We start from the raw sequence: 24,325 nt of genomic DNA, 5'->3' as shown, positions 1-24,325 counted from the left end.
GTCCCGGAGTACTGTTCTTCACTAAGGGGGAATGTGGCACCCCAGGGTTGCCACAGTAACAACACAAAGGGTTAACTCCCCACACACAACACCAAGACCTCCTGGCCAGAAGGGGGAGACCAAGCTGCTTCCCTGTATATTCTGGTGGGGGGGGAGGAAATGGTCAGAAGTAGTTTCAGTTTGGAAGTTCAGTGCAGAGCACTGAGGAGACAGGATCTGTAGGTTGGAAGCTGGCTTTAGCTCACCTCAGGATCCGCTGACCAATTCCAGGCCTAGCTGAGGGTCTGAGGAAAGGAGACAGAGTACACAGAGGAACATTCCTGGGAGACAGAGCATTGCAGAGCTCATCCCCAGTGGAGCACACAGAACGGATGCTGGATCCGAGACTGCAGGTTACATACTGCACAGTTACCACCAGAGAAGTGAAGATTCCAGATCTTTCACCTGTACCACAGACACAAGCAACAAGCGCAGAGTTCAGGAACATACTAGTAAGGACTCGAGTTGCCTGTCAGGTCGGTACCGAGGAGCACAGGGCCGGCTGCATAGTTCACGCAGCAGCAGGGCCACAGACACACAGTGCAGGCAAGGAAGCCAAAACGGCCTGGCTGGGTGGGAGAAACCCTGAACCCCTCACAGACTCCGTGGACAGTACTCTGCTGAATACCATCATCAGTAAAGGACAAAGAAACTGCAAAACCGTGAGTCTGCCTGTTTATTGTGCTCGTGTCCTGCACTCACCCCTTAGACTACTATCACACTGCCCCGGGGAAAAGGCTCTACCCGTGGGGAGCCATCCCATCTCAAGCTGCTTTCCATCACCCCCGGAGGTTCTGCAGCAGCGGTGGTCATCTCTGATCACATTCCACGGGTGGCGTCACGAACATAACCCCCCTTTTTATTGTGGAACCAGGGAGCACGGACCGGGTCACGACACCGTGATCCCCTTTCCAGAAGCAACCCCTTGGCCCGGTTCTGGGTATCTCCTTAACCCCTGGCGACACAATTACAATATACATAGCAGAGACACATTTATAAGATTATCTATGCACAGGGACCTTTTTTTAACCACTTGTCAATTGTGAAAATGATTATTATTCCAAGATCTATTGATTAAAAAAAAATTTAAAACTTTGTTCGTGGGTAAACCACTTTAAGGGAACTTGCTACTACTTCCCATGCTCCTTTAAGGAATGGGTCTGCTTTCTCAGAAAGAGAGAGAGGGAGAAGTGCCATGAGCAGCAGTGCCAGATCTAGTGTGATTTGTAAGTGATAAGGTGTAGTTATAGTCTGGCCTCCTTTGGCTCTGGCAAAAACTTGTGGGGAGAAAGTAGAGGGCATTATGGAATATTTGGGATATCACTCATCTATAACACAGAAGGATGATGCTACCACTAACAGTGACACTGTAAGCTTGACTCATCTTTCTGCTCAGAATGCTGTGCCTGCTCACAAATAACTTACAGGCATAATTTTTGGACCATTTTTTATATTTAAAACATAACTCCAGTTCTAATTCATCTAGAGTGCTATATCATCAAGCCCCCGACATACACAGAGGGCCATTATAGTTATTAACTTTGGTGGTCTTGTCTTTCTGTAAGGGGATGCAGGAGTGAAGAGACACATACAGCAGTGCTAAACCAAGTGTCTGCAAGGAAATGTTGCCATCTGCTGACCAAAAATGATAATAAAAAGAAAAGAATGGAAATAGTAGGAGGAACAAAAGCACAAAATAAAGGTCCCATAGTGAGCAGATAAGAGGAGCAACCAGGTGACAGTTGTGGCGCAGTTACTAAATATAAAAGAATCGACTGGGTGATAGAGGGATGGCGATGGCACCTCGACCTGTACCAGGACTGATGTGTGAGTGGTGGATGGGCTTACTGCTAAGAGAAGACCCTATGATACCCTATCCAGGAAAAGACTCCCATGATACCCTGTCCAGGAAAAGACCCCCATGATACCCTGTCCAGGAAGAGACTCCCATGATATCCTGTCCTGGAGAAGACCCCAGTGATACTCGATTCTGGAGAAGACCCAAGTGAGCTGGACCGTTGCTTCCTGTCAAGGCAAACGGGACTGAGCAAGGACTGGGGCCACGCTTCAGTGAATGAAAGCAGCATGTATGCTACGTGAGGGATGTTACCCACTAAATTGGACTTGCAGCCTAGCAAGTTGTACTGTAAGCCCTGTTGGGACCTGTGTTCAGTTTTGTATATTACTAAAGTAATCCAACTATATCTTCCCAAAAAGAAGCAAGGAAAGAAAGAAAAAAACAAGTGTGGCACTTTTATGAGAGTAGTATTAATTACTTTCAAAATCAGAAATATAATATATTGCACTCACCTATAGTGAGCAAGTTTAGCTCTTAAATAGAATTTGTCCTTAGCTGTCATGTGGTCTGCCACCTGATCGGTGTGCTGGAAGTAAAACTCCTCGGTCAGAGTTACTACAGATGAGGTCCACAAAGATAGACAAGATCACATATGGCGCTCCCAGTGTAATCAGCCTTGGGCAAGGTAGATCTTCATCAAAATTGATGTTTTTTATTGTAATTGATGATTAAAATATAACAATGCATTTCGTCTTTGTTCACAGAGCCTTCTTCAGGTAGTAAATCATAAAAAATACATGTTGTGCACCTCTGTGCCAAACCTGTCACTGGTCTTCTTATCCTCTGCTGTTCTTCTTAGCAAGGGAAGTTGCAAGGTAGGGTGATAAGTAGGCTTCGGTTTGGCACAGATGCACAATATGTATTTTTTTATGATTTTTTTTAAACCTGAAGAAGGCTCTATGAACAGAGACAAAATGCGTTGTTATATTTTAATCACCAACTCCAATAAAAAACATCAATTTTGATAAAGATCTACCTTAATCAAGGATGATTACACTGGGAGCACAATATGTGATGACTATAGGTGACTAACGAAAGAAGGGGTGACGCTGACGCTTCCCTGATAGAGAGATTAGGATTAAGATAATGTTTAAGATACCTATTATTTAGTACTAGTGTGTAAATAATATTGTGTGTATACCTGCATAGTTGAATCTCTTATTGTATTATCATTTTTGTTTTGTTTTTTTTTAATTATCATTATCTGTGCCACCTCCTGATCGCATACTCAAGGCGCTATCCCTCTGTCTGTATAAACTAAATATTTGCTTTTTATGTTATCACTGAGTTGTCCTTTTCTGTGCCGTTGCATCCTCATAACCTCTTTACATCTCCACAACCATAAGAAGAATAAATGCAATGCATATTTACATCATAATGTTGTATTGAAAATTTGGAGGATTTCCTCAGAAAAAGTGTTGGCTGTTTTGCAAGTTGGGAGTAAAATGCTTATAAATATGGATTATCTGCGATATTATCAACTAAGAGAATACAATACAAACGTTTCCAAAGCATCTTACCATATCCAGGTCAGTTGCCTCCAAAACATCCAGTAACTTTTCAAGTTTGGTGTCACTGGTGAAAAGGAAGTCGTCATCCACCCAAAGGAAATATTTAGTTGTCACCTGAGACACAGCAAGATTCCTGCCTGCAAACCATCCCTAAATGATATAAACATTGAGAGTGAAATGTGATCATAAACCAAAACCGCAATCCTTAAATCCAGTAAAATAATTTTATGTAGAAAATAAGCAAATTATGGTATCTGCATATCTGTGGATCAAATAATATCTTTATTGTGAAATTTTATTTTTAGCCTATGCCCATTTCTGTTATTAATTTCTTAGTGTGTTTAAGGGGTTATCCAAGATTGGGTATCTAGAATGCAGTATGCGACATTGTGCACACTATCAGGATTCTCCTGTGCAGGCACATGAAGTGGGCAGTTATGTGATTGTGTAGTGGCCCAGTCCAGATTGTGTCTGTTTCTTTAAGTACATTCACTTATATGTAATATTATGCTATATGTTATAAGTAAAGCATTTTTCATTTGTTGTGTTCTAGCACCATCTGCTGGTGAAAACTGTAAGAATCTGAAGTGTTCATTGGGTGTTATCCTATTGGCTAGTTCTTGGTCACATGGCTCAATAGGTGGAGCTATTCTCTAGCCTCTGTCTGGAAAGAACTGGAATGAGCTGGTTCTCGCTGAGTCTCCTCTGAGGGAAGACATTATGTGGAGTTTCTCTTCACCACAAGACTCCTGCTAGGTCCGAGGCCTAGAATTTCACCATTTACTGACTTTTACAGCCAATATGCTGAAGGCTTCCTATCATGAATCCTCACTGGCCAGATACACATTGTGCATCTCTTCAGACAGTAGGGCATACTGAGTATATACCAGACCCTACTGCACGCAGATTGGGAAAGTTTGAGGGTCTCCCACCCCACTGCAAAATTAGTGGCTTGCATGCCATTGTCCACGCACCAGCCGTCCGGTCCCAGTAGCGCGCTGGGCAACTATCTACATTTGCTTACATGTACTGCATGTGTCTAAACTAGCAGTGAAATTAACCCCAGGACTCTAGGTCTGTAAAATCTGATTATATCTACCCTCTAAGCTCAAGAGACTCTGAACCTGCTTCTAAAGGCATACCAGTATTACATCTGAAGCAAATTGTGCTCTTAAAGCTACAAAACTCTAATTACACTTCAGCATTCAACATCAAGCTGTCTTTGCTGTGGCTTACCCACAAAAGACCGTGAAACATACTGTATATTCCGTGTTGTTTTCCTTTGTTCCTGCTGTATTAAAGCAACTGTTATCCCCAAGACCGTGTCTGTGGACTGTCCATCAGCTGTGGATACTGTGTAGGGGTGGATAGCAGGGAACATCAGGGCCTTGTAGACCACCCAGGGAACACAGCCCTTGCAACCTCGTGCCAGAACAGCAACTGTGACATATAGAACATTTGAGGTCCTCTGTCCCTGGGCCCTTACAATTACACATATGTGATTTGCATGCTGCTTGCCACATTCCCACTAGATGTGTCCAGCCTCCCTGAATTCACTTGTATCGAGTAAGATTGCACATGTCTAGTTGGCACGTGACTGCATGTATGCATATCACTTACTTGAGATCACATGCACGCCTCCCTCACCGCCGACACCAGAGAATTTTGACAATGCGTATTGTGAGGATTTACAAGTCTGCAGTCAAATACAGAGATTATAGACTTTACCCCTAAGATCGGACATTCCTTTTAAGACACCAATGTTGTGTTGTATATCATATACTGCATTACAAAACGAACAGAATGAAAAGGTGACTGACAAATTCTACATGTGCCTGGTCATCAGGCAATTGTTAGGAGCCATAATTTCAATGACAATAGACCAGACGTGCCAGGTTATACTCCAAAACCTTTCATTATTCTATTATATTATGCCTTTGATTCAGCCTGTCTCATCTGTTTCCCTTCAGAACTCGCATTGATCACTTGTCTCAGCTATTTTGCTTTCGTAGCTTTTGGAGTAACTTGCCAAATAGATGGTTGTCTTTTGGGCGGCATTTTAAAAACAGTCCTTAGTATTATGATCCTTAGTAATCATTTAACACTGATCAAAGATCTAGTAAGTGAATCTATATACATATAAAGCATAAGATGTGGGTCCTGAAGGATCTCAAATCTCAGTCATGAAAGCTGCCTCATAGTCAGTGTTCTTGTTATCCATAGCAACCAATCAGAGCTCAGCTTTCACTTTACCTCAGCAGCTTCAATGCTGAAACCTTTAGGCAACCAGAACAATCTTACCATGAGGTAATTTTCATAAATGAAGCCCCAGTTATAAGCAACCACAACAATCTTACTGTGAGGCAATTCTCATAAATGAGGCTGCAATTATTTGTGCACTGGTTTTTGACAGCCAATGCTATAATTACAGACTTTAGAACAACATATCAGGTTGCCCCACCTTAGCAAACATATGATTCCTGCCCCTTTTAAGACAGACTGTTTGCACACCGTGGCTTTAATTCTTTAAGACCCTTTGGGCAAAATCAGTCAGCAGCTGCAATGCTGAAAGCTGCACTCTATAGCAACTAGAGAACCAGAACAATCTTACAGGTGTGTCGAACCCGCGTCGGCAGCCTGCCGCTGCCCTCGGATCCAGATCCGTGGTGGCTTGAGGGGTCTCCGAACCCGAGGAGTCGGGGTCGTGCGGCCACCCGGAATAAAGGCGGGGTATTTACAGGGGAAGATATGGAAGGTTCATGACGCCACCCGTGGTGCGTGGTAAGATTGGAGTACCACCGCTGCAATTGGGAGTACCCGGTGGTGATGGTGTGGTCAGCCAGGTGTTTAACCCCTCCACGGGTAGGGGGGATGCCCCGGGACTCAGTGATGGCGTTGGGGAGGTGCCGTCGGGCCGGTAAGGGTTAATTGCGCATTCACTCAGTCCAATAACACTGACGCTCACAACCGTGGTAAACCAAAGTTATTGATGCACTGTAGCAGGGAGGGAGCACGCCTGGATCTTGTGCCTGTTGGTGTTGCTTGTTAGCCTGTAACCTTGACCTTGGCAGCTCTTTTCTGTAGTTGGTCCCTTTTAGCATGGAACTAAACGGGTCCCGCTCACCAGTATGGCTAACTGGGTGAGCTTGCTCTCAGGGTTTTCTGGACTATGTAGTGGTAAAGTCCTATCCCCCTCGTTGCGCTAGCACCCGATTTTGGAGCGAGTAGAGAACAGATCTTGAAGGCTCCGTCCACGTCGGGTAAATTACCAGGACGCCTGAAGCTACTTTCTAATAGGGCCTAGAGTCCATGTACCCCGTCGTGCCCTAGCCCCTGCCCGCTGATGGCACAAGGCCACCGACTGTCCTCCTCGACAGTCCGTGCCCCTTGTCACGATCCTCTGCGACCGGGCTCCAGCTCCTACCAGGCCCAGAGCAACGGCTGCCACCTAGTACACCAAGGAGCCCAGCTCCTGACCTCCTCTCACTTTTACCTCCAACACTATACTGACTCTCTTGACACTCCTGACCTCCCCTTAACCAACCCCCCAAGTGGGTGACCATATTCCCTTCAGGCTGTCCACTGGTGTGTCTGGTGGGTGTGGTGCAGAGTGTTCCTAGGGTTTTGATTAGCTTGTTCTTAGCAACACCAAAGGTTAGGGACCCGTAACCAAGGAGGAGATGGATATTGTACAGGAGGGCAGATTGCACAATACCCTGTGACGACCTGATAGACTAGGGCGTCACACTGTGACAAAATATTCATAAATAAGGGCTCAGTTACTTCTGCAGTGACTATATGCAACCAGAACAATGTTAACAGCATTGAATATACTGTATCTATGTAACAGGTATCAAAATAAATGTGCAAACAATAAATATAGTAGGGATAATTCCCCAAACTCACCAAGCTTCAAAGGATGAGTCAAACAGTATGAGAAGTCACAATGAATTCCCATAAATAAAGCATAAAGGTGCAACAATATAAAATTAATAATTTTATTAAACACGTATTTTTAAAAATATTAAAAATACTACAAGAACAAGAAAAAGGAGACCAAAATCACAACCGAGGTAGCAAGATGGTAAATAAATATACAGACACATCTCTATAAAGTGCTGCCCATGCCAAATAGTAACAATATAGAATAGAATTTAATAAATGACAAATAAATAATTTTTGTGCAAAAAGGCAGTTCAATGAGGTAGATATATGCGAAAATCGGTATCAAATATGACACTGCAAAGTATAATGGCCAAACAATAACAGAAAGATATTATATAGGAAGCAATCAGATTGTACCTGAAAAAGTGCAAAAATTATATATAGTGCCTGAATGTAAAATGTAGTATCACCTATTTGCCACAAGATGGCAGTATAGCCCAAAGGAAAACGTGGCAAACAACACTAACTTTTCACACATCCGGTATTTCCTGTGCGGCACAATCCAGCGCTTTGCAGAAAAAACGCAACCAGTTTTTTTTTCCGCCGGTTGCGTTTTTTTTTTTGCATAGACTTACATTAGTGCCGTATTGTGCCGCATGGGCTTGCGTTCCGTCCGGCTTTTGCCGCATGCGGCAGATTTAGCCGATACGGCGGCCGGATGGAACGTTGCCTGGCACGTTTTTTTGTCCGGCAAAAAAAAACTGCATTGCGCCGCATCCGGCCGATGCCGCGCGATTTGCAATGCATGCCTATGGACGCCGCATGCGGCGTCCTGCGGCAAAAAACGCATCCGGCCGCAGCATGCGTTTTTTTCCACTGTGCATGCTCAGTAACCTGCTGCAAGCGGCAAAAACCGGACGGGCCACATGTAAAAAACTTATGCAAGGGATGCGGTTTTGTCGCCGCATCCGTTGCATAGGTTTTAGAGCTGGATTGGCCGGCTCTGCTAAAACCGGAGGTGTGAAAGCAGCCTTAGAGACTCCGTGTGGAAGTAACGTGAACCAATTGGCAAAAAACATTGTCTATACAAAGTGAAGCATAATCTATACAAGTATAAGGTAAAAGCTCATATTACCTCAGAGAAAGTTCACTAATGTTTGCAACCCGGGACATCGAGTAGCTCCCCCCCAGTTTTCCTTTAGACTATACTGCCATCTCTATAAAGTTCATGGGCAGCACTTTATAGAGATGTGTCTGTATATTTATTTACCATCATGACAACTCGGTTGTGATTTTGGTATCCTCTTTCTTGTTTTTGTAGTATTTTAAGTATTTAAAACAAATGTGTTTAATAAAAATTATTGATTTTATATTGTTGCACCTTTATGCTTTAATTATGGGAATTCATCGTGACTTCTCATACTATATGACCTGTCATGTAACAGGTTGCGAGTTCAAATCCTGGAGTTGACCAAATTTCAAGAAAATCAGAGAACGGATATACAGTATGTACAAATGACAGATAGATGTCTGCCCTCCCATAAGGCATTGAGTCTGAGGAAGATGATCTGAACAATCAAAGGAGCCTACACGGTTAGGAGAGATGGACATCACAGTGCTGCAGAATACTAGATCTGATCTGCAGATGGGACATAGCCCTGACCACCCAGAACAGCAAGATATCACCTACAGCTCGGGGCAGACTTGCTGGATCTAGGATAGGATGGTTGGGAGATATACCAATGTATACTGTTGTATTAGAAATAAAAAAAAAATGCACACAGCATTGGGCACTACAAAGCACCAATTGTGTATAGTCCTCTTCTTCCTATTCACAGACCATTAGGCAGTTTGCTGCCCATAAATCACCGCTACCTTACCCATTACAATTTTACAATCCATCAAATATTAATGTTACTGACGTTCATAGGGCTGGACAGCCTGGCAAAGAGATAGTGTTTGAATCGGAAGTAGCAACCTGATTGCACACGTATTGTATTATAATGGTTAATTACCCACATTTATATTGCTGGTGAAAAATATTTTATTTTACCGCTACTGTCGTGGGCGGGGAGGACGCCGTCGCTGCTGCGCTCTCGCTTGGGTCCGGCGCTGCTGCGATGGCTGCTCGGTGGCTCGAGCGGTGGGCCGGATCCGGGGACTCGAGCGGCGCTCCTCGCCCGTGAGTGAAAGGGGTGGTTGGTTTGGGGGATTTAGTCCGTGACGCCACCCACGGGTCGTGGTGAAGATTGGCACCACCGCTGCTGGTGACGGGGATCCCGGGAGCGATGGTAGGGAGCAGCTGGGATGTTATTTTCCCCCTCCGTGGGTAGGGGTCAGTGGTCCCGGGGCCCGGTGATGTGACGGGGAGGCAGGGTCGGTGAGGTGCAGGGTTGCAGGGACAGTGCGGTGCGGTGCCGGATGGCACGGGTGTACTCACTCAGCAAGAAAGGTACAAAGTCCTCGGTAAACCAAATGGCTGGATGGACGGGTCCCGCAGCCGGCTGCAGTGTCTCTCCCCGGACAGGTGATGGCGGCTGTCTTTCCCTGCACCTTGATGTTCTTCTTCTGACTACTATGGATTCCCAACGGTAGTCCGCTCCCCGGTGTATGGGTAGCGGAGGAGTCCGATTGCCCGCAGGCGCTGGCCCTTGGGTCTCTAGCCTTAGGCGGTAGCTGTATACCCTCACGTTGTGGGCGGTTGCCTTCAATCGGGACTTTTGCTCTTGTGAAACCCCTGGGGTTCCAGTCACATTCGGATCTGACTATTGGCGGCTCCAAGCCTGGTCGGGGTCCGATGGCCCTGCCTGTGTGTGCTGGCTTCACTTCGCTCCCCGGTCGGTACAGGCGGGCCGTCGCCCGACCCCGGTTCTACGGTTCTGCGTTGCTCCACTACTCCTGCAGACGGCCACCACCGTCTGCCAACCTTGCTGTCAGTGCCTGGGACACAAACACAGACACCCAAGTGTTTACTCCTCACTCTTCAAACTCCAAACTCTGTCACTTTTCCCGCCTCCAGGCCGGTGAACTCCTCGGTGGGTGGAGCCAACTGCTTAGCTCCGCCCGACCTGGTGTGGACATCAGACCCTGGAGGGAGGCAACAAGGGTTTTGTGTTTGGCTGGTGTCCCTGTCTAATGGGGGTGGGGTGTTTGTATGTTATCTGTGACGACCTGGCTAGGCCAGGGCGCCACACTACCAGCTTATAAGTGGGAATACAGGCTGAACCATTAATTTACTAGCCAGGTGGCAACGCTAATGTGGTTTACTACTGTATAATATTAGAAATGTAATCGGATAATTGCCTTCCTATGTACAAACAACAAACCTTTGCGAATGGCATAATATATTGCTCTACATTGGGGTCATCAATCTTTTCAGGTGTTTCGCTGTCATCAGCTACAATAACTTTCATATCTGGATAATACTGGCGCATGCTCTTTAACATCGTCCGCAGCTTCTCATAGCGCAGAAATGTCTTGGTGGTGATAGTGACTAGGTCACTAATTTTTCTTTCTGTGAATAGAAAAGAAAGCTTTACATTTGACTTAAAGGGAATCTGTCAAAAGCTGAGGAAAGCATGATGTAGAGGTTGATAAGCAAAAGCAGTTGTGCCTCTCTTATCAGTGTGTGTGTGTGTGTGTGTGTGTGTGTGCAATTTTTTTTACTTAAGCTGAAGGGTTTATTACCCTGTGATTAACATTATAAGACTAGAAACTCATATACAGGGCAGTCCAACATGCCCCCTACTATGATTGACACCTCAAAGTCAATGCACAATCTCTACTGAGAGCCTGGTGTCGGCGTGGACAGCTCCTTGGGCTCAGCTATATGCTTAAAACTCAATTCTTTAATTGTGACAGAATGGCTCCATTCAGTAATCTACAGTGGATTCAGAATCATTTTGCCTACATTATGTTTCTGTGAGATTAGGTAGCAAAAACCAATTCCCTTTAAAGAGGACCTATCATCAGTTGAAAGGGCTCAGTTTTTGCACCCATTTTATTCCTGCTCCTTCTGCCATAGATACGGACCCACTTATTAGCACCATTTTTTATGACCTTTTCTAAGGGGTTATTGTTTTTAAAGATTGTCTGGCAATGTCTTGCCCCCAGAGTAATACCCCCTTTGTAAACATCATGAAAAGTAGCATATTGAATGCAAAAGGCCCACGTCTCTGGAAGCAAATGATGATAATGAAAAGAACTGAATATTCAGGAAAGTCACAGAAATAAAAGAAGAACATAAAGTGGCCATGTTTGGACTGGTGACAGGTCTTCTGTAAATGGCAATGAGCTGCAATACAAGCAATAACCGGTAGACACAAGTGCCACTTTTTCTGGATATAAAGCAGGCTTATTAATAAATTTTTTTTTAATAATGTGCTGTTAGGAACAGCCTGCTACTTTCACCTTGAGTGTAGAGGAGTGTAGAGGAGAAGAAAGCATGTGATGTGATAGCGCCAAAGTCTCATGGGGAAGGTTCGGGCTGCCAGTGGTCATGTGAGCCCTCTCTGGCTGATGTAATCTTCAGCAATAAGTAAAATGGCACTGGACATTTTTCGGGTTGTTCACACAAATTGAATTGTGAATTTTTACTTTCGCTGAAACTTACGAATGTCATGAAAGTTGACTGAAAGTCAAAACGATTTACTTTATATACATACACACACACACGCACACAGACACACACTGTATCACAAAAATGAGTACACCCCTCGTAATTTACATTGTATCATACCTTCAGTGTTGTCCCTTGAACGTGGATATGAAATATATATATATATAAAAATACGAGGGGTGTACTTACTTTTGTGATGTACTGTATATATATATAAGCCACTCACAAGATAGGTGATAAATGTATAATCTCTGGTGGAAGAGGAGGGTAAAACGCTGGAACTGTTGCATCTAATGGATGCAGCAATTACGAATGGCTGCTGGCTGCTATTTTTAAGCTGGGGGTAGCCCAATAAGCATGGGTCTCCCCAACTTGAGAATACCAGCCCCCAGCTGTCGGAATTTATCATGGCCGGGTATCAATATTGGGGAGGAAATCACACTGTTTTTTTAAATTATTTATTTAAATAATTAAAAAAAAAGAGCCGCATGTGGTTTTTCCCATTTTGATGCATAGCCAAGATAAGCGCACAACTGGGGTCTGCAGCCTGTAGCCGTATGCTTTATCTGTGCTGGGTATCATAATATGGGGAGGAGCCTACTCCAAATGTTTTATTTAAGTTTATGCCTTGATAGTGACCCACAGACAGGGTCTGTGATTGGTTGCAGTCAGACGCTGTCACACAAGCTGGGGGCGCGTCTGGCTGCAACCAATTACAGATGCCAGGACAGCCAGTGGGTGGGGAAAGCAGTGCATGGGGATGAGCAATAATGAGCAGCCCTGGAAGAAGAATGAGCTGCCGTGGGAGCTGTTACAGCCACGCTGGAGACTCAGTAAGTTTGAAGAGCTTGCTCCCATCCCCCTATCCCTTCTACCATCATTTTAAATCACTGGATTCTGGTTCCTATAGACTTATATGGGGACCGGTGTCCAGCCAGATAACCCGGACCAATCCCAGGCTGGAACCGGGATTTTTTTTCTAACCTGGTTACACCCGCCGATCCCATTTATTTGCGAGTCCGCAAATTCACTGTAGTGAAAAGTCTTCTGTAAATATCAGAAAGTATAACACATAGAAGTCAGTTTGAAAATTGCAAGATTTCAGTTAAATAAAACACTCCTAAACATTGAAATTGCAACACCAAATAAGAAATGTTGTGAAATTATGAAAAATGACTGATGTAACAACTGGGCTTGCCTGGGAACCACTGATCTGTGAGCGTTGATGCCAATAAGAGATGTCAAGGATCATATTGAGAGAGCGAGCAGCAGAAATGTCTGTAAATATATACTTTTTAATAAACCCTTTTGCCAGGCACCATTTTACTGAGCTTGCTTGGGATAAATTACAAAAATTTGCATTCTGGAAAATAATGATTTTTAAAAAATATGAGTATAATTCATTTACTTTGGAATAAATTTGACCATCTCTAAATTTTTCATAATTTCACTAACATTTCTATAGACCCTGTAATTTTCACATCTCTTCAATTTTGGTGTTGCAATTTCAATTTGAGTGTGATATGGAAAATTAAAAAAATATATAATAAATTGTTATATATTTTTAATAATACATTGAACAATAGGTTATTTGTTATGATAGATACACTGTTTAAGTATTAGGCCTCTTCCTTTTCATTGGTCATAAAATCTGAGAAACGTTTTTGCACATAGCAAATTTCACTAAACATATATGGTATTTGTGTGAGATGGTGAGGAACAGACTTGCAGTTTCGGCTTATGGCCACAGGAGGGCTCTGTCATCTCTTGCAATTGACTATGGTATACCTTAGGACTCTATTGTAGGTCTCATGGTGAAGTGCGGTAATTCAAGTGACCAGAAAGAGGAAGGATGTGTATGAATGAGATCTGTTGCCATTGTGTCCTTGATATTTCTGCTATGCTGGGGAAACATGTTCTTGTTCCAGTAATGTCCATCAGTGAGGGAGAGAGCTCAATTCGGAATGACTATGATTAAATGCAGGGTCGCATTGTCCAGAAGACATCAGCTGTGACACTTGTGGAGGACCTCCTGATAGTCCGACATCTGATCTACGCTGCGAGAGACAAGCAAGTGCTACATGACCATTGAGGAAGGATTCTCCAGTCGTGCTGTATGCGTGTTACCCACCAATACCATCTGTAAATAATACACGAACTGCATGTGACTTGGTTTAAAATTGGCCACAGCAGCCTTTATTACCTATTATTTACATACTAACACAAGGGGGCGCCGTCCAACGGGCGACCCCAACAAATAACAATAGGTAACACAGTAACCAATACAGTAAATATACAACCCTGAGTAGGCCCAGTCCAGGAACCACTTCTCACCCCAGTATCCCTGGCCGCAACACACCGACCCAGAGATGAGGTATTAATCACCTACGGATTAACCCCCCAACTTTGCAGAACCCCGTGCCTGCAACATCCCGGAACCTGGAGCCACCATACCAAGATGGTGTCTCTCTGTCCAGTTACCATTGCCTTCAACCGCCTCTGGACCAGACCTACCCCCCGCTGCTGTGACAAAGAAACAACCCAGACCAAATTCCCCTCGGCATTAAACACAAGGGAGGGTGGGCGGGGATCGTTCCATATCCGGAAGTCAAGAGAGAGGGGGTAAGTCAAAGTCCTTTACTTACACCCCTCAACTGTCCCACCTCTTCCTCCAGGGAACTCCTCCTACCCACCAATCCCTTTACTCTGCCTTAAAACAAACCATTCCTGTTTCCATTAACCCCATCACTCCTTCCCTTCCCTCTAGTCATGTCGCCCCTCCACCCTATGGGTTCCATGGCTTTCTTGACCATTGAGGAAGGATTCTCCAGTCGTGCTGTATGCGTGTTACCCACCAATACCATCTGTAAATAATACACGAACTGCATGTGACTTGGTTTAAAATTGGCCACAGCAGCCTTTATTACCTATTATTTACATACTAACACAAGGGGGCGCCGTCCAACGGGCGACCCCAACAAATAACAATAGGTAACAAAGTAACCAATACAGTAAATATACAACCCTGAGTAGGCCCAGTCCAGGAACCACTTCTCACCCCAGTATCCCTGGCCACAACACACCGACCCAGAGATGAGGTATTAATCACCTACGGATTAACCCCCCAACTTTGCAGAACCCCGTGCCTGCAACATCCCGGAACCTGGAGCCACCATACCAAGATGGTGTCTCTCTGTCCAGTTACCATTGCCTTCAACCGCCTCTGGACCAGACCTACCCCCCCGCCACAGGACAGGGCACGTGACTCCTTATGTGGCCTGGACCCGCCACACACCAAAAGCTTGTACCACACCTCCACGCAATCCCAGCGTCCACAAAACAGCACCAAGCACGTGAAGATGCACCCCCATCGCATCCCCAAAACCACCAGTTCAGCACCACCAACTTTTGGCGCCGCCCCCCCAATAAGGCTCGATTGATACTGCCTATCGCACGAGCCACACGCCATTCCAACCTGGTCACACTATCAAAACTACCCCACAATTAAGCTCAGGTATGTCTTACACAATGCAACAACCAACTATTTTTTTTTTTTTTTTTAAAACATTCATAAATAACTTCTCGAGATACCAAATCGCTGCCTCCAATTTACTGGACCAGTACCATCGACCCGTCCAGACCCAACTGGCAACATTCAGGCGAGCCTCAGACCGTCGAGGCCCCGAGAACCAACGAATGCCCAAATATCCAAATGAGGCACACCCTCACCACAAAAACCCAGGGGTTATAAACCCACAGATAACACCAACCTGTTACGCCAACCCATTCCACTCCCAAAAGACTCAAATGCCCCCATTGCCTTAACCCGATAACAACTGAGGCCAAACGTAACACCGAAACAAGAGGACTCCCACCTCCCAATACTTCTCACAACCCCTTTTCTGAGCCCACCGAGGGGCCTCCGTGGCAGCCCAATCCAGAAGGAATACGACCCATAGTATTCCGGGCGCCCACCCCCGCCACCTGCAATCAAGTCTGCAGCACTGCCACAAAATGGTACCTTAACAAACGCGACACAATAATGAGCCTGGGCGCCCTCACAACATAATTCCGCACCCGGGACCGCGTATAACAACACCAACCTTCACCACCCGCCTAATCTAATTCGGTGAGCGACAAAGCCGGCGCTCAACCCACTGCACCACCTCGGACACATCCTCCAACATCCAACCTCCGCTCTTGACCGTAGATGGGCTGACCAACCCCACAATCTCAAAGCCCCCCAAAAGGCTAACACAAACCGTTTTGGACAAGGGAAACAAAAACCCGCTCGTGCTCAGATGAACATAGCCGCCACAAACCACTCACCAAACGCTGCCACAAAACAATGGAGACGGACCCTTGTATCCCGCTCCCTCACACCCTTACGACCAAACCCTTCAAGGCCTGCCGCGCCCTAAGATCCTGCGAAAACATCTCTCCACATCTAATCCTTAACAAGACAGCCACAGCCGCCACCCTCTGCTCCACTGCGGACGCCGGCCTAGCAGCCTGAAAACCGTTACTCACCACTGCCAACGCCACCATCAAATACTCCACCGGGCCTTCCTCACACATTGTCCCAAACGTTATCCGCGCCACCCATACTTCTGAATATCAGCCCCAAATAACCTCAGTCACTGGGCACCGAGCCGCTCCCCAACACAGCCACACCAGACTCCACAAGCCCTCCGGACACACCGTGCCCACCTCGTCTGCTACCCGGCCTCAACTCCCGAGACCTGCAGAACTGGAAGGAAACACAGCAGCTGCTATTCCCTTGGCGAACCCCAGTACTGGTTGCGCCACGCATAACATTTTTTTTTTTTTTTTTTTTTAAAACACATCCAATTGAGAAACCAACTGTCGCAAGTACACCACCCTTGGCCCCAGGATTAGCAAACCAACTATTAATCGAATTCTCCACCAACTGATAGCCAGAATGACAGCACACCTTCCTCTTGGAAAAAACTGCCAACCTCCACCACCCGACCACTACCACCGATTGGAAGCGCTACCCCACAATGCCCAACCAGAAAACAACTGGACCCGCTGCCTCCGAGTACCGCAGCTACATTCCATCAGGTAGCACCTTACCCAGCCACAATCCGCGGCCACTAAATCGCCGTAAGAAAAAACCTCCTACACCATCAGATCATCATTGATCTCCCTCGTGACCACACACAAAGGATCCGATGGCTGCACCCTTGGCGCAGCCATCGCCAGCCGTCCAGCAGACACGCACCCCAGCGGCGTAACTCTGCACCCGTGGTTCGACCGCCCCTGCAAAGACTGCACCGCCTGAAACCGCACCGTCTTAGCTGACCTAACTGCCTCTATCGCAGCCCATAGGACCACACCATTACCCACGAATCCTACCCCTCTGACCATAACATCAAACTTTATCCCCACAAACCGTATCACTGGCGTTGGACCCTCAGTCTTCGCCTGCGCCAACAGGCCCAAAAGAGTATCCACCACCATCTGTAATAAAACAATCAACCTCAACGAATCATCAACCCGCCAACCCGATGTAAAGAGAATCAACCTATAATGAATAAGAGGTGTAAGCTGGGACACACCACGCACAAACCACTCCAAAGGAACATAAAATGGGACAACAACCCATTAGCACCCACCGATCAACATAATAATAACTCCCCTCCCCTCCGCAGCACCAGAACTGCTAGCTAGCAGGGTGGACCAGTAACAACCTAAATGCCGCCTCCAAATTCGCCTTTGCCATCAATGCTCCCCGGCTCACCGCCTTTACCAAATCCTACCCTCTGTCAAACGACACATAATAAACCGCCGACAATTCTGGAGCCAAGCAGGCATACACCGATGACTCCTCCAGATAAGATACGTTTTGAACAAGCCGAAATATATACATCTATATACGGCTCATTTCCGGCACTACCCCCCAACAGAGAAACCCAATCGTGACAAGGAGGGCCCCGAATGGCCCACCCATCCTGCCCAACACCACTTCCTGACCCCTCTTTCCACTGACAACCACCAGGTGTCCCCTAGCCCAGCGCAAACTTCCAATAAGGAGGCAAAGATCCACCAATATAAATAGAATGACGCAGAATTACTATGTTCCTTACCACAACCCAACACTTATGCTTAAGACAACCGTCCGCGCCAAATCTGCACCACCCATCCTTCTATTCCCCCCAAAAAACCCTCATCGTCCGTGTCGCCGGGGTTCCAAGCCCCGAACAGCCAACTACCCCCCAAAAAGGGGGGGGGGGCTGACTAGGAGCCGCCATCCACTGCAGCCATAAGGATGTGCCCGTATGATCCTACCGCATACTGGCACGCAACACCTTCCCTTGCTGAAATTACTCGGCGTACTGAAGCCAGACTAAACCGCCATATGACCTAACAAGCCACCCCAAATGGATCCATATAACCGAACCATGCCGAACCAATTACCCAATTCCTTCCCCCGATACCCTTGCCAAAAAACGCAAATGCCCGCAGCCACGTTGCAAATGTACGAGGGTGAGCCTCCACCGGCGCTCCCCTCCCTCTACTTATCCTTCCTGGAATCACTTGGCTTAACCTAATCCAGGTGAAACTGTTCCCGGGGGAGCAGCGAAACTATTGCTACACGTTCCCCATTCAAATCTTATCCCTCACATCCTCCAGCAAGTGAGCCCCCCCAGCGGGCCTTTGAAGCACCCATACCTCTCACACTTGGCCACTGTCAGCCAGACGCACCACCTCATCCCCCTCTTCGTTCCTCACCACTCACTCTGTCACAGCCCTTGCCGCCTCTGCCCGAAAATGCTCCCCTGCCGCCTCATGCGCCCTCACTCTGCCTGCCGCACCTGCGCCTACTAACCACCGATCCCGTCCATGCCGCCGGCGGTGCATGCGCACTCTCCACAACCGTATACACCACTTCAGTAAACCCCATACCTGGTCAAAACACCAACCCACTCGGCGCTGCCGTGTCCGCAGCCGCCCCCCCCCCAGCCCTGCCAAATCCACGGCCGTCTCACCCGACCGCGACCCGGCATATCCTGGAATAAAAATCACGCCATCCGGACGTCTGATTCATCCGTCGCTGCTTCCTCCTCCTCCTCGCTGGAGCCGACCGCCTCTGGCTCATGTAATGCAGACGCCGCCGAAGCGCTGCCACCACCACGGCCGTCCTCCTGGTACGCCGCGTGGGCACCATCCTCCAAGCTCCATCTTCTCTCCCGCGGCGACAACCCCGGAAACCGTCCCGTCCTACGGGCTGCCACCGCGGGCCTTATCTTCTGGCCTGACCCCCCCTTGCTACCTGCAAGGACAGGGGGTACCTGTGGCCCGACCCGCTGCCAGCAGACTCCCATCCAGAGCCGCCAGCCTCCTGCCCTCCTGGGCCCAGAAGGCATCCGTCCGCCGGGCCCTCCCCCCCTTGGGGGAGACCGCCGCTGCCGGGAGCTGCACGCCTGCTCTGGGTGACCAGGCGGGGACCGCAGGGCCCCCGCCGTCACCCCCACGTACCGACGCCTCCCGGGCATCCGTCGCACCATGCTCGCCTGCCCTGGTGCCGGACCCCTTGCTGGCTGCAGCCCCCCGCCCACCCCCCTCCACCCGCGGGGGGGGGGGGGGGGTAACGCTGGCCTCCGTCCTCGCCGGGCGCTCTCCTGGCCAGGAGCCGCCGCATCCAGCCCTCCTGGGCCCCATGAAGGCCTCTGTCCGCTGGGCCCTCCTCCTCCTGGGGGAGACCGCCGCGGCCGGGAGCTGCAACCTGATCTGGGTGACCAAGCAGGAACTGCAGGGCCCCTGCCGTCACCCCCACTCACCGACGCTTCCTGGGCACCCGTCGCCCCAGGCCCGCCTGCCCTGGTGCCGGACCCACCACTGGCTGCAGCTCCGCGGCCCCCCCCCGCCTTCCGCGAGGGGTAAAGCTGGCCTCTGTCACCGCCGGGCGCTCTCCCCGTCCGGGAGCCGCCGCATCCAGCAATCCAGGCCGCGGCTCGGACCGGAAGTAGGCCGCAGCCAAGCCACGCCCCCCTCCCGGCTGCCGCGGCCCGGACGGAGATTCCTCCCGCGGCCGGAGCAGCAGCTGAGTACTGCCCTGCCCACGTCCTACCGCGGAGGGTCCCCGAAGGGGCTCTCGCATCTCCTCCTCGCTCCCCCCGCACACGGCAAGTACCTGAGATATGAGGGAGGGGGGACGCCGCCCGCAGCTGACAGGGGAGCGAGGGGAAAGTGCCAACGGGTTAACCCCCAGCAGCCAAGACGTGGGACCGCGCTGCCAGGGGCCCGTGCACTGCCATGATGAATCCGCTGCTCCCGGGTAGCAGCCATCCTGTCGCACGTCCGGATCGTTCCATATCCGGAAGTCTGGTGATGTGAGGGGCTGGGGAACCTCCATCATGACGTCCTTGTACAGATCTTTGTGTCCTTCTAAATACTCCCACTCCTCCATGGAGAAATAGAAGGTGACGTCCTGACACCTTATAGGAACCTCTCCAGTCAGATCGTTCCATATCCGGAAGTCAAGAGAGAGGGGGTAAGTCAAAGTCCTTTACTTACACCCCTCAACTGTCCCACCTCTTCCTCCAGGGAACTCCTCCTACCCACCAATCCCTTTACTCTGCCTTATAAACAAACCATTCCTGTTTCCATTAACCCCATCACTCCTTCCCTTCCCTCTAGTCATGTCGCCCCTCCACCCTATGGGTTCCATGGCTTTCTTTACAGCCCGGAGATCTGCTAAATCTATTGAAACGTAAATCCCGAGCACATGCACTGTTATGGAAAACTCGGCAAGAGCGTGTACATGGACTTATGCGGGCGTCACACGAGACGATCTATTGTGCGATGCATCGTCGGGGTCACGGTTTTTGTGACGCACATCCGGCATCGTTTGCGACGTCGTCCCATGTGACACCTATGTGACACCTACGAGCGACACAAAATGTTTGCAAATTGTGTGCAAATCGTTTATATGTCACACGTCGCTCATTTTTAAAAAATAGTTTATTTTTCTTTGCGCTGGTTGTTCATCGTACCCGGGGTAGCACACAGCTCCGTGTGACACCCCGGGAACGATGAACACAGCTTACCTGCGTCCCGCGGCACCCGCCGGCTATGCAGAAGGAAGGAGGTGGGCGGGATGTTTATGTTGTGCTCATCTCCGCCCCTCCGCTTCTATTGGCCGGCCGCTGTGTGACGTCGCTGTGACACCGAACGTCCCTCCCCCTTCAGGAAGAGGATGTTCGCCGCCCACAGCGAGGTCGCTCAGCAGGTAAGTACATGTGACGGCGGTTTAATGACTTTGTTTGACACTGGCAGCGATTTGCCCGTGACGCACAAACGACGGGCCCCGGGTACAATCGCTCGTGCGATCACACGATAGATCGTACTGTGTGACGCTCACTTTAGAGTCAGGCGGCAAAATTAGTTAGTTAGGCTTGAGTCTTGTGAGAACAGAACTTTGTAACCACGAGCAAAGTGCTCACAGTAAAGAGCTGTTCATTTTCTTAATCAAACCTACATTTGAAGTGACTGCCTGGGAGGGAGGAAAAGGGTGGGTTAGAGAAAGATAAGTTTGTGAGCCGTTGTGCTGCATGCACACCGTCTTTTAAAGGTCAATGTATTGACTTCTGCGTTATGCAAAAGGACCGGTTAGGTAAATTGCTGAGTTATGTTGGAACATTCTGAATCCATGTCAGTTATGCAAAACAGGAGTCCTAGTCAATCCTTACCAGCTGTGTGTTCAATTTTTACTGGGTTTTCTTTACTGTGATTCAGAGAATTTCCCGCTATATCCTTAGTAAAGTAAAGTTGCCCTTAATGGTCTGGTCCCATTCTTTGTTCACGGTCCATTGTATCCTGGGGCGTTCTCTCCCCCCCCCGACACACTGTCTACATTTTTATTTATATACATTGATGAGCAAAAAGGGTAACAATATTTTGATCTTTTGACTTTCAGGCTCCATATCTTACTATCCAATACAGCTTTGAACATGAGACTACCTTCATTTTATAGACAACCATTTTGCTAATTTCATACATTAATTTGACTTGTAACAATTTAGCATATGATTAGTTATGTAGATTCTTGTCAAATCACTGCACTGTTACTGTTTTGCTCCTAAGAATCTAAATTTTCATTTTTATTATTTTGTAAATCTCCTTTGGCTTTCAACACTGCCTAAATCCTTCTTGGCATTCGGTCAATCAGATTTAAGTAAGTCTTGACTGAAATCTGATCTTAGGTCTCTTCTACACATTCTAAATGTTGGTGCACACTGGTAAACTCACTGGAGTATGGATGCAGCTTTTTCTAGAAACTCTACCAAGAAGTGTTCGATTGGGTTGAGGTCTGGGGACAGTGGAATTATTATATCTTCACCAATCTCAATTAATGCTTCGAGTCATTTCCTGCTGAGTACTCGAGTGTATGAAGTTACTCGTCTTGAAGGATACTTACATATAGCTTAGCACTGACATCACCATCGACACTAGTCAAGCATCCAGCACTTTTGGCTGTGAAACAACCCCATATCATCAGGTTTCCTCCACCAAACTGGGCCGTTCCTTCAATTTCTTGATTCTTTTAGCACATTTTTCCGTTGTTGTTCCCATTTGCACTCAATGTAGCCTAGTCTGTTGACTTTTGTCTCATCGCCCCAAATTACCCCTTTCCAATCTTCTACTTTCCACTTTTTGAACTTTTTTGCAAACTTGAGCCAATGCTTTTTATGATGATATTGAAGTCGAGGCTTCTTAGGGCGGCGTTACACGGTACGATATATTGTGCGATATGTCAGCGAAGTCACGGAATTCGTGACGCATATCTGGCATCGTTAGAGATGTCGTACCGTGTGACACCTCAGAACGACTGTTAATGAGCAAAAATACTCACCCTATCATTGCTCGTTGACACGTCGTTTATTTCCATAATGTCGTTCCTCCTTCTGCGCGCTGGTTGTTCGTCATTCCCGTGGCAGCACACATCGCTACGTGTGACACCCCGGGAACGACGAACAATAACTTACCTGCGTCCCGCCGGCAATGAGGAAGGAAGGAGGTGGGCGGGATGTTACGTCCCGCTCATCTCCGTCCCTCCACTTCTATTGGACGACCGCTGCGTGACATCACTGTGACGCCGAACGTCCCTCCCCCTTCAGGAAGAGGATGTTCGCCGCCCACAGCGACGTCGTTAGTTAGGTAAGTACGTGTGATGGGGGTTTAACGATATATTGTCTCGTGTAACGCCGCTCTTAAATCGTCACCTTTTTTTGGGCCACCATTCCAGACTTGTGTAACATGCATTGCATGGTGTTTGCATGGACATCTATAATCTCACTATAACGAAGCTTATAATCCACCTGCACTGCTGGGTTTGTCATGCCGGAAACAGATAAACATTGTGATAGATGACTATTAAGTTTTGTCTGGACGTTCACCTCTTTGCTTCTGAATGGTTGGACTTCATTTCTATTTTTTTCCAACTGTCATGGCACTGACATGATGCAGTTTGGCAAATTTCTTGGCTAAGAGACTGCTCTAAATAAACTGGATGATGCGGTTTCTCTTTTTTTGGGAAATCTCCTTAATGGCTGCTCCTTGATTTGAACCAGTGACCTTTTGCTTGCGAATCAACAAAATTACACACTGAGCTATTAGGGAATGTGAGAACCGGTTGAAATTTGTAGTATACAGGAAGAAAAAGATTTTTCCACGAGGAGCAAAACAGAAACAATATAGTGACATAAATGCATAACTAATTGTGACGCTATGGCCTATCAGGTCGTCACAAGGGTACTGCGCAATCTGCCCTTATGCATGGTGCCTGCTCCTCCTCGGTTACGGGTTCTGTACCTTTGTTGTTGCTAAGAACAGGTATACACAAATCCTGAGGAACACTCTGCACCACACCCACCAGACACCCATTGGACGGCCTGAGGGGAATAGGGCCGTCCAGATGGAGGGATGGTAGAAGGAGGGCCAGAAGTGTCAGGTAGTAGTCAGTAGGCAGCAGTGACAGTGCAAGGTCATGCTGTGGAGCTGGGCTCCTGTAGCTGTCCCAGGTGCTGGACGTTGGCCTGGTCTGGAAGGAGCAAGAACCCCGGTCACAGGGGGTAGTGGCAGGGAGCACGGTACTGCCATGGAGAGGGCAGTTTGGTGGCCTTGTGCTACAACTGGGCAGGGGCCAGGGCACAACGGGGTACACGGACCCGAGGCTGGGAAGTAGCTTTATGCAGCCCAGTAATTTACCCGACGAGGATGGAGTCTTCACGAGCCATTCTCCACCCGCTCCAAAATCGGGGTACTAGCGCACCTAGAGGGATAGGACTTCCCAAAACCGTCCAGAAAATCCCAAGCGTGAACCTGAGAGCAAGTTCACTCCGTTAGCCACACAGGTGAGCGGGACCCGAGTAGTTTCAGGCAAAAGGG

At 47.8% G+C, this 24,325-nt stretch overlaps 1 protein-coding gene across 1 annotated transcript in view; it reads right to left on the bottom strand.

The window, feature by feature from the left end:
• LOC142311638 (beta-1,4 N-acetylgalactosaminyltransferase 2-like) overlaps nucleotides 1–24,325 on the bottom strand; it is a 204,628-nt gene that overhangs the window by 26,677 nt on the left and 153,626 nt on the right. The window contains exons 7-8 of the mRNA XM_075350206.1: nucleotides 10,620–10,807; nucleotides 3,418–3,558 (exon numbers count right to left, since the gene is read on the bottom strand). Coding sequence (XP_075206321.1) covers nucleotides 3,418–3,558; nucleotides 10,620–10,807 — 329 coding nt within the window. The remainder of the gene's footprint in view (nucleotides 1–3,417; nucleotides 3,559–10,619; nucleotides 10,808–24,325) is intronic.

This window comes from Anomaloglossus baeobatrachus, chromosome 5 (genome assembly GCF_048569485.1).
Source record: "Anomaloglossus baeobatrachus isolate aAnoBae1 chromosome 5, aAnoBae1.hap1, whole genome shotgun sequence".
In the NCBI taxonomy this organism is placed as follows: Eukaryota; Metazoa; Chordata; class Amphibia; order Anura; family Aromobatidae; genus Anomaloglossus; species Anomaloglossus baeobatrachus.
The sequence above is the reverse complement of the archived record's forward strand: the minus strand, read 5'-3'. Positions and strand labels throughout refer to the sequence as shown.